General features: G+C 48.1%; 2 protein-coding genes across 2 annotated transcripts in view; one reads left to right on the top strand and one right to left on the bottom strand.

Annotated features, from left to right (window-relative positions):
* The first annotated feature begins 1384 nt into the window (after window positions 1-1384).
* Fndc8 (fibronectin type III domain containing 8) lies at window positions 1385-8937 on the top strand. Its single transcript, XM_028759395.1, has 4 exons — window positions 1385-1657; window positions 5619-5982; window positions 6649-6885; window positions 7403-8937. Exons 1-4 carry the CDS (start codon window positions 1452-1454, stop codon window positions 7553-7555), a joined length of 960 nt encoding a protein of 319 aa, XP_028615228.1. The 5' UTR covers window positions 1385-1451; the 3' UTR covers window positions 7556-8937.
* The window catches only part of Nle1 (notchless homolog 1), a 4168-nt gene continuing 2613 nt past the window's right edge, over window positions 8910-10464 (bottom strand). The window contains exons 4-6 of the mRNA XM_028759343.1: window positions 9868-10027; window positions 9709-9779; window positions 8910-9189 (exon numbers count right to left, since the gene is read on the bottom strand). Of these exons, the coding sequence (XP_028615176.1) occupies window positions 9177-9189; window positions 9709-9779; window positions 9868-10027 (244 nt within the window). The 3' untranslated portion in view covers window positions 8910-9176. The remainder of the gene's footprint in view (window positions 9190-9708; window positions 9780-9867; window positions 10028-10464) is intronic.

Genomic DNA, 10464 nt, shown 5'->3' with positions numbered 1-10464 from the left:
AGCGTCCCGCCTCTCGCTCTCTCTCCTCCTCCCGTCCTTTCGCCCTGCCCCCCTCCCCTCCCCCCCCCCCCCTCTTCCCCCCCTCCTCCCCCCCTCCTTGTGTACCAGCCTCTATTTGCAAAGCTAGGGACTCTCTCACTCTACCTAACTCAATACTTACTGAGTGAAGCACCCCTGACTTCTGGTAGCACTCATGTTAGAGAGACAATGAAAAGGGACCAATTCAGATCATTACAGATTGTAAGATGGCGCTGAGGTCCATCGAAGTTCACGGAGGGCACCTGTGCCCCTGTACTTTCCAAATTTATCAACTTTTATCTTATGTATATAGATGTTTTGCACGCATGGATGTCTATACACCCTTTGCATGCCTGGCACCCGAAGCAGCCAGAAGGGAGGGTCAGATTCCCCTGGACTGGAGTTACAGACGGTTATGAGCCACCATGTGGGTGCTGTTCTTCTGGAAGAGCAGTCAGTGCTCTTAACCACTTAGGTATTTCTCTAGCCCCATATTTTCCAAAAGTTTTAATGGGAGTAGGGGAACGCTTGACTATTTTGAATTTTTTTTTATCACATCTATCTGAAGAAATAAAGCAGTTGTACAAACCCATGAGTGAGGTTCTATTTCTGCCTGTATTTTGTAGTTGAAGGAACTGGGGCTCAGTCAGATTGTTATTCTCTGAGTTACACAGCTAGGAAAGAACCGAATCTCCAGTCCATATCCAGCTGCAAAGCTGATGCTGTACAACGTTCTCCCTCCTCGGATGTTGTGGGTGTGTTCTAAAACCTGTACTCTGACTCTCTTCATAGCAGAGAAGTATGGCTCATTTTTAGAAATATCTCCCCTCGTTCACCACTGTCTCTCAATCTTTCAAGGTGTTTGGAATCCTAGCCCTAAAACCAGCTATTATGTGAGCTACAACCCATAGTAAGCTTTCACTGTGTCTATGATACTGGCTATGGTGGGATTTGCTGCTTAGATGCCAAGATAGAGTCTTAGAAGCATCAGTAGGCAAAGGCCTCCTCTTCAAAGTCTGTGTTGGCGTGGGCCAAGTGATGTTCTTTCTGTCACTAGCCTGCTACCCCTTCCTGGACAGCTCTAAGGGGACACAGGCTTTAAGCCTTTGGAAGTCCTCAGAAGAAGACTGAGTAGCTGTGGCTACAAATGTGGCCTAGAGGAGACCATGCGTGCTGGAAGGGGCCATTAAGTTTCTTTCTTGGCTCAATCCAACCCCCAACCCAGGCTTTTGGTCTGTCTAGCTGCACAGCAAAGCTCATATCAAGGGGAGGCCGGCCCCTGATTGTTACACTCTGCAATGATTGTGAAGTCAGAGCCCTGCAAACCCATCTCACCCAAACGGAGGGTGGACCCTTTGCCTCAGTTTTTCTCTGCTTCCTGCCAGCTGATTGTCCTGCAGGGTGGTGGCAACCCTGCACCCCACCCATGCCAGATGGCAACGGTATTCTGTAAAGTGGGGGGTGGGGAGGAAGCTGTACCGAAGAAGGAAGCCCTCAATGTTGTGAATGTGATCGACCAACTGCCAAAGCCATGTCCAAACCCAAAGTTTATTAACCGGTCTATGGCTACCAAAGGCCTCCTGCTTCCCTCAAGACGTAGCTTGACCAACTACTCAGAGGAAGAAACCACTGATGTCATGTAAGAAACAATTTGGTGTCCTCTTTTCTAAGGCTGGAGAAGCTTTGCAGCCCACTGTGGTGGGTCCTTCAGGGAAAAACATATCATGAGGTTCTCCATGCACCCGCCCTGAGCCCCACATCAGTTTTGAGAACATGTGGGTTGCCCATTCTAGGAGACCTTTCTGGACTCTCCAGGGGGTGTTTCTTATTCTACTTGTCACCCCTGCCTTCTCTCCTTCACCTCTCCCACTTTAATGCCCCACCTGCCGTCCAGCTGAGGTTCACAGGTCTGCTAAATAAGTCTGAATTTTCTCTACTTCATACCACAAAACTCTTTCCCTCCTGGTGAGAAATATGACCCAGTATCAAGTTGGGGGATGCAGAGCTGGGAGGCATAGTCCCCACCTCCAAAAAATGTCAGGCCTGGTGCCAGTGGTGTCAGTGGTGGGGGACATCAGGCAATAAAGAAGGAGATACAGTACAGCCTGGTAAATGCCATCACAGGGCACCTTGAGAAACCAAGGGCTTGGTTTAGCTTGGGATAAGATGCAGAAAAGGGAGACTTCTTAGAGGAAGATCTCCAGGGAAAGGGTGTAGAGGGTGATTACTGAGAAAATAGTACAGTCTTATTGAAGTGACCCGTGAGTGGGCCCCGGGCTTAGTATAATGTTCTTCTATCACTGTCTTGAGCTACTAAGTGGATGTTGGGAATTGAACTCAGGTTCTCTACAGGAGCAGCCAGTGCTCTTAACCGCTGAGCCATCTCTCTGGCCCCACGCATGAAATCTTTTATAACTTCCTTTTTAAAAGATTTATTTATTTTATGTATGTGAGTACACTGTCACTGTCTTCAGACACTCCAGAAGAGGACATCAGATCTTGTTACAGATGGTTGTGAGCCACCGTGTGGTTGCTGGGAATTGAACTCAGGACCTCTGGAAGAGCAGTCAGTGCTCTTAAGTGCTGAGCCATCTCTCCAGCCCCTATAATTCTTTTTTAAAGAAATTATTTTTATTTCATATGCATTGGTGTTTTGCCTGCATGTATGTCTGTGTGAGGATGTTGGATTCTCCAGAACTGGAGTTACAGACAGGTGTGAGCTGCCATGTGGGTGCTGGGAATTGAACCTGGGTCTTCTGGAAGAGCACTGGTATACTTAAGTGCTGAGCCATCTCTTCAGCCCCTTTTATAATTTCTTTTAAAAAGGGTTCCATACTTTAATTTTCACTGGGATCCACAGACTGTGTGCTAGTTAGGGAGGGATGTGTCCATTCTAGGTCACCATTAGCTATTGTGACCTGGCTGAGATAACCATTGTTTGTAGGACACTTCATGATTTACTAAGGGTGGAAGGTGGAAAGAGGAGGCAAATCTCAGACAAGGAGTCCTGGGTTCAAATCCAAGTTCTTCCACTTAGATAAATGGCCTCAGCTAAGTTCAGGGGCTAACATTCATCCAGCAGGGATGCTGTGGAAATCAGGGAAGAGACATGTTCCACAAGCAGTCCAAGGTCCAGTGGCCTTCTGTGCCTAATTAAGCACTAGCTTTTTCAGTAGGGGAGTCTGTTTTGGTTTTGTTCACACTGTTAGTTGGTTGTTTTTTGAGACAAGGTTTCTCTGTGTAACCCTGGCTGTCCTGGAACTTGCTCGGTAGACCAGTCTGGCCTCTAACTCAGAGATCTGCCTGCCTCTGCTTCCTGAATGCTGGGGTTAAAGGCATATGCCAACACTGCTCAGCTCCAGTAGGTGATTCTGAAATAGAGATTCTTAGGGCAGTTTGAATAAATGCTGTCGGTGTCCTGACACTTCAGCCTACAAATACAGGACTTAAAGAACATCTGTTTCAAGTGTCCTTTAAGGGACAGTGTAGGCTGAGGGGTGAGTGTTCTAGACTCATCCAGCTGTTTCAGGAGTTTGCAGGTTAGAGCTGAGGGAGGGCATATGGTCGTGAAGCAAACAGGAAGTTGTCAGCTGGAGTAGACTAAGGTAGAAAGGTAGAGTGGTGCCTGTTTACACAGGAAATCTTAGCTGGTAAAAATCAAAGTGAAAATAATATCTAGACACAGATTCAGAAGCTGTGGAGGACATCACAGACAAGGATTGATCAGTTTGTGATGTTTAGTTATAGGTATGTATCAATCAGACTTGTTTTTAAGGATTTGAAAGCTATTGTCATCACCAAGACAATGCAGGGTCATATATTTCCTATGTAATAGCAAAGAATAGCAACAATACACATTTCCATGCAGGGACTGGAGAGACGGCTCAGGCTTAAGTGCATTGGCTGATTTTCCAGAGAACCAGGGTTGGGTTCCCAGCATCTACATGATGTCAGAACTTTCTGTAACTGTAGTTCCATGGGATCCAATGTCCTCTTCTGGCCTCTGTAGGCATGTGGTATACTACATACATGTAGGTAAAGTGCCAATGCACGTAAATTAAAAAGCAACAAATATTCATGTCACACACGAAAAAACACGAAACAGACAAAACGGCTGAAACCTCTGCTGCCTATGTCAGTACAGACAAATCAAAGCACAACATGGAGCAGAAGCCAGGTTTTGGATAGGTATTGCTGGATACCTTTTATTTATATAGAGACATGCAAAACATGCAAATAGTAATAGGTCTTGCCTCAGGTTAACATACATATGCAGCAAGCCTAAGCTGATACATAGTGAATAACAAACAGATAAAAAAAACTCACAACCTTGCTCTGCTGGTTGTGTCAGCTACAGGATACGTAGTTTGAGAAGAGAGGTGTCCAGAGGGTCCAAGCAAGGCCAATATGTCTTAATATCCGAAAATGTAACATGTTACTCTTGGTGTGTGTCTAAAATACCTCCTAATTTAAGAAAATGTACAAATGGGCAATGTTTTAGTTACTGCTCTATTGCTGTGAGGAGACACCATGATCAAGGCAACATACAGAAGGACGCATTTAATTGTGAGCTTGTTTACAGTGTCAGAGGGTCTGTCCGTTATCATCATGGCAGGAAGTATGGTGGCAGGCAGGCAGATGCAGTGCCAGAGAAATATCTGAGATCTTACATCTGATCCCCAAGTTACAGACCCGTGATGGGGTGGGGTTGGGGGAGGCTAGTGTTGGCTTTTGAAACCTCAAACCCAACCCACAGTCACACATCTCTTCCAACAAGGCCACACCTCCTTCAATCTTTCCCTAATAGTTTCACTAATTGAGAACCAAGCATTCAAACATATGAGCTTATGGGAGATTCTCACTCAAAGCAACACAGGGGAACAAATATTTTTGTTTATTTTGCTTTTTACTCTTTTTTTTTTTTTTTAAATCAAGGATCTCATTATATAGCCCAGACTGCTTGGGACATTTGATCCTCCTGCCTCAGCCTCTGGGGTGCTAGAATTTCAAGTATGTTTGTGCCACCATACCCAGTGGAACAGGAAAATTCCTCCAATATATGTATTGCACATAATACAGACTATTAATTTCACATGCTTCGTAATTAATAGTGTTAGATGTCATTAAAATGTAAGTAAATAAAATTACATTAAACGTGAAGTAATAGTAAAGAAGCATTAGCAAAGAAATTAGCTTAATTTATTGCCTTCTTATTAGGTACTTGCAGACATTTCTCTTCACTCTGGTCAGTTGGTTGTGGTCATTTTCTGGGATGCTTGCACCCCATTTTGGTGGGAGGGTTCAGTTTTAGCAGTTTCTAAAATTGTGCTTCTCAGAACACTTAATATCAGAAACATCTGAAGATCTTATTTACAATGCAGCTCCCGTCCCCACTGGGGACCAGGAGTCAAGAATGTGCAGTCTTAGCGAGCATCCTGTGAATCTCAGGCCCTGCTGCTGGTGAGCATGTTTCAAGCCATCTCACAGGTGGGGACACAGGTAAACTGAGCTCCCAGAGCATGTGTTCAGGGTTCCTCAGGCCTATGCGTTGGGGTAGCCTCTCCCTGTGACATCTGACATCCATATCCTTCCCACTCCAGGTTGCAGATGCCAGTGGAAGATTCTGAATACAGCTCGGATGACACTAGTATGTCACCGTCCACTCTGGCGAACCCCATCAAAATGGCTGTGACCCAGCCCAATAGCAGCTTCTTTGCTGGCATCCTGGAGGGTGAACTGAACAAACTCAGTTTATCGTCACTGGCCAAGAACACAGAAAAGGAGAACATGGCCATCTGCCCCCGTTCATCTAAGTCCCAAATGGCCACCAGGGGCCTATTGGACCTGGACAACCCTGCGCTGGATACAGACACCTCCTCAACACGCTCTGAGTCTTCTGTGGTCATGGATGTGCCGGAGGCCCCATTCATTTGTGAACACACTGTTGGTGATTCCACAGCTGTGGTATATTTTTCTCTTGGCAAAGGCTTACTGCGTAGGGGGTGTGAAGGAATCGTCCCTGCATTCTGACCTCTAGTTCATGGTTTAGGAAGGGCGGCAGGAGGGTGTGTGTTTATGGAGCTTCAGTACGAGATGAATTGGGTTTATTGCTTCCCTGTTCAATGCAGAAGAGTTGGATCAAGTTTGTCAGGAATTCAGAGAGAAAGGTTACTTGCGGCTGAGCATTGGCTAGAACTGGGAAGTGTAGAAATGACCAACAGCCTCAGTGTGTCCGGAGGACTTCTGGCAGGAATGTTCCTACAGTCCACCTTGACTCCATCCCAAGAGGGTTTGAGGGAGGCCTGACAATATCCATTGCTTACCTAGTCCCAGGTAATGGAAATGTTATAGTAACTCCCAGAGGTGCTGAGTCAGATTTCTACTCTGTCATTAGTTGATGTGATGATGACCTTTCTATAGTTGGAAAAGATGCTTCCCATAGGTAGTTTTCAGCTGACTCCTCCGTCCCCATGCTGCAAGGCATGTGGGTGCACGTCCCTCTAGACCTGTCTGAGTGAGCTCCAGTAGGAAGAGGAATGGAAGGGCCATTGTGATGTCCCCCACCCCCACCCTCACTTATACCATGGGCCAGGCCAGACCTGAGGAAGCCTGGGTTCTCTCTTTGCCTAGATTTCCTGGACTTATGCTGCAGGTAAGCAGCAGGTCAGTTTCTATCAGGTGCTGCTACAGGAGGCAACCAAACCAGGTGACAAGGAGGTGCCCAAGGTCAAGAACAGACCCTGGATCTTCAACAAGATACTGGGCACCACTGTCAAGCTGATGGAGCTGAAGTCAAACACGAGTTACTGCCTTACTGTCCGGGCTGCCAACACAGCAGGGGTAGGGAAGTGGTGCAAGCCCTATAAGGTGAGTCCTGGAAGCAGAAAGGCACAGGTCTAGGGAGGGAAGGCAGATTCAGAGATAGCGAGCTGAAGGTCAGAACCATTGGGCCAGATGGGTGAGAAAGTACAAGAGGATGGTGAGGGGCAGGAATCCCCTCAAGCCTCATGGCCTTGCTTGCTTTCCTTATGCCTGGACCAATACGCATTAATTCCAGATTGCTGTTCCCTGAAAGGTTTATAGGTTAAGCTGTTTGGGGGCCCATTAGAAATGCAAACTGATAAATTATAAAAATATCATCACGTTCATTTTCTAAAGCCATGAGTTCTTGTATTCCTGAATTCCAATAATTGTGAGTGGACCAAGAATTGTGAAGGGAAAATGGAAGAGAGCATAAGGAAGCCTGTAGCTATCAAAGGGTTAGGGTAGAGAGAACCCTACAGTGACTGTGGCATGAGGCTGAGACCTCACTTAGCAGTAAGGTGATGGAGATGGGAGCCAAGGCTAGCCTGGGAAGGCATCCTGACTGTTCGTTTTATTTCAGTTTGCCACCGTGTGTACTGACTTCAACAGCTTCCCTGAAAACAATCCCATCCAGATTACTGTGCAGCGCAAACAACCTCAGCGGAGAACTGTGTCCATGACAATGGAGGAAATGCGGAGACTGGAGGATCTGGAATACTTATATCCATATTAAGGGGTGTGGGTCGAGGCTATCCCTTGCCCACTGTCTGCCTTGGCTCTGGGTCCTCAGGAACCAGAACCATGAGATGTACTGTACTATCAAGCACCAAGCCAAAGAACCACTAGTTATCCACCAGCCTAGGGCCTGGGGCAGATGTATTGGAACCTCAACCCTGGGTTAGGGCCATGGATAGACAGGAGCCCCGCTCGCCTAGTGACATCTTGGGCTGGGTCAGGCTCAGTCACTGCCCAACAGCTGCTAGGCACCCTTCTTCCTCCCTGACCTGGGCTGGTTCCAGGTCCCCCATTAAAGAACTGAAGGCCCATACAGCACCCTGAAACTCTGCTTCCTGTTGCCACAAGCCTAAGCTGGGCCAGAGCACAGGCCTCTTGTCAGAACCAGCAGTCCGGCAGGTAGAATGAGACTAAGGATGGCTGGGTGACAGGGTGACAATCAAGACTAAATGCTCAGCTTTAGGGAAATGTTCTGGCTGAATCCTAGCTTGTGCAACCTTCCCTTATGAAGTACAAGGCCATTGTCTTCTGGGGCTCAGGTAGCTAACACTAATGTAAGGCCTTTTGGGCATGGGTGCAGGATCACGGTGACACACATGCGCCGACACTGGGCAAATCTAACTGGTGGCTCCCGTATCTCTCATGTAGCCCTATTCTGATGTGAGAGGGGAGGCTGAATACTCAGCTGAGTGACATGCAAAATGTAAAATGCCCTAATAGAGGTAGGAAGCATAAGGATCTATTACCAGGCAGACCCAGAAATCTCTCCAAAGATGACTAGAGGCCATGAACAGACAATGCTGAGCCCCAGTTAACGATACAGCAAGAGAAAATGACAGTAGGTTCTTGCAGAGCAAAGGTCTCAGCCAAGGCCTGAAAGACTGGGGAACCCTTCATTCCTTCAAGGTCCTTTGAGAGCAGTCCCTCATGATACTGTCTCACACCAACTGCCCCCCCCCCCCAATCCTCTGCAATGGCCTTGGCCTTCCTCTTTAGCCTGAGGGCCTGGAATGGTGCTGGGAATCTGGCAAGGTCTTAAACAGTATTTGTCAAGAGAGGCACTGGCAAGACTGTCATCTAATCCCAGAGTCCTCATGAGCAGGCTGAGAACAGGGTCAATAGATGTGCGTACTTTTTAGTTTGTGCAAATAGGCACGTGGCAGGATGACCATGGACAGCACAGCCTTAGCCTTTCCGCTGGCCACTGGCCTCTCTCTTACTGTGAAGGAGCAAAGGGCAGCTTCCTGATCAGCAAGGGCTACTGTCATCCAGTGCAGGAGAGGGCCCAAATGAACCTTCTCGAAGTCCCTGACTGAGTGTGGGGGTTCTAGGACAAAAAGCTGCAACAGGAACACAAAATATAAGTTATTTATTTGGCCACATTGCCTAGGGTCTGGGCCTGCACAGCTAACACTTGGAAAAGGACACAGGAGCCAGAGGCTTGGCTTTCCCAGTGCTGTTAGCACCAGCCAGGACGTGTCCACGGCTTAGCTCCATGTTGTAACGTCCTGACTGTCACACATTGGAGACCTGTCCTGGGCAGGTGGCCATGTGCATTCCTTGGTCTCTGGCAGGGCAGGTAGAGGCTGAGTCCAGGTAGGGGTCAGGAAGCTGGAGCTTCATCTTCTCCATCTGCAGGGGAAAGGAGAGGCATGGGAGGGATCCATGCTCCTATAGCCCTGTCAAGAGCCTGGTACCTGCTCTAGCTCTGAAACTCAATCGTGTACCCATGACACACCTCAGCCAGGACCCCTCTCCTTCCCTCAGTCCTGACCTGTGACCTGCTGTGCCTCCCGCCAAGCATCAAGTTGCTGTCAGAAACACGGTGCTTTAGGTGTCAGTGTTCACCGTCTGTGACCCTCCTTTCTAGAAAGGTGCTGTGCCTGCACACGGCCAGGAGAACCAGGATCTGAACCCAGGTGCCACAATTGCAAAGCCTGGCATCTTAACAATGAGCTATTGCATTATGGAGACCTACAGGTTCTCCCAGAGTGTCCCATAACCCCCTATTTCTACCTCCCATGGAGAATCTGGCTCTTGTGCCTCAAGAATGTCCCTCTGAATTCCATGGCATGCCAAAGAGCAGACAAGGGCTGGCCAATGTGGGCCAGGAGAACCGAACACCCCAGCTTCTACCACACCCCAACTCACATCCGGAGGCACTTGTCTTTGCCACCGCTTGCTACTCTCTGGCCATCTGGACTCCAGTCAACAGCATATACCTAAACAGAGGAAGGGGTCAGACAGTGCAGGGCTGAGGGGCAGGGTCAGGGCCAGCGCCAACCGCAGCCTCTGTGCAGTGAGCCTTACCTCATCGGCATGGCCAGGGAGGTCTATGGCCAGTTTCTGGGCCTTCACATCCCACACCTTCAGTGTGCTGTCACTGCTGCCACTGACCAGCAATCTGCTGTCAGCTGACCAAGCAATCTGGTACACAGCAGCCACATGACCACGCAGGGAAGCTAGGTACCTGGGCCAGGGGAAGCCAGTGATAGGTATTAGATCTTCAACATGTCCACAACATGGCGCTCACCTTGGCTACCTGCTAGCATTGTCTGGGTCCCATGCTAGACCGTTTTGATAACTGGCCATTACTATTTTGTGAAACTTTGCCAGCTGAGTGGGTTTGAGGCTCCTCTTGCTAAGCCTCCAGACCTGCACGACACTGCATGCCTGAAAGTCCAATGTGCCACCTGCTTAGCCCATCTGCCTGGTGTCCTCCAATATACCAGGTGCCAGCTGACAGGTGGTGTGGAGTTAACGGAGGCCCAGGCTCAGCTGGAGCTTTCAGGTTTACAGAGTCTAGCTGTGATGTCTAGTTAAGCCATTAAGACTCAGTTTCCTGGCTTTCTAAAGGATCTGAATTACCACTTTTTTTTTTTTTTTTTTTTTTTTTTTTTTTTTTTT

This window comes from Grammomys surdaster, unplaced genomic scaffold (genome assembly GCF_004785775.1).
Source record: "Grammomys surdaster isolate TR1022 unplaced genomic scaffold, NIH_TR_1.0 126278, whole genome shotgun sequence".
NCBI classification, from domain to species: Eukaryota; Metazoa; Chordata; class Mammalia; order Rodentia; family Muridae; genus Grammomys; species Grammomys surdaster.
Note: the sequence above shows the minus strand (reverse complement) of the source record. Positions and strands in the feature narration are given on the sequence as shown.

Bases quoted from the DNA above. Each gene is read 5' to 3' on its own strand.
- Fndc8 (XM_028759395.1), top strand. From the start codon at position 1,452: ATGGCAACGGTATTCTGTAAAGTGGGGGGTGGGGAGGAAGCTGTACCG. The intron at 1,658-5,618 runs GTAAGAAACAAT...TTCCCACTCCAG, and splicing joins GAAGAAACCACTGATGTCAT to GTTGCAGATGCCAGTGGAAG. The intron at 5,983-6,648 runs GTATATTTTTCT...CTCTTTGCCTAG, and splicing joins TTGGTGATTCCACAGCTGTG to ATTTCCTGGACTTATGCTGC.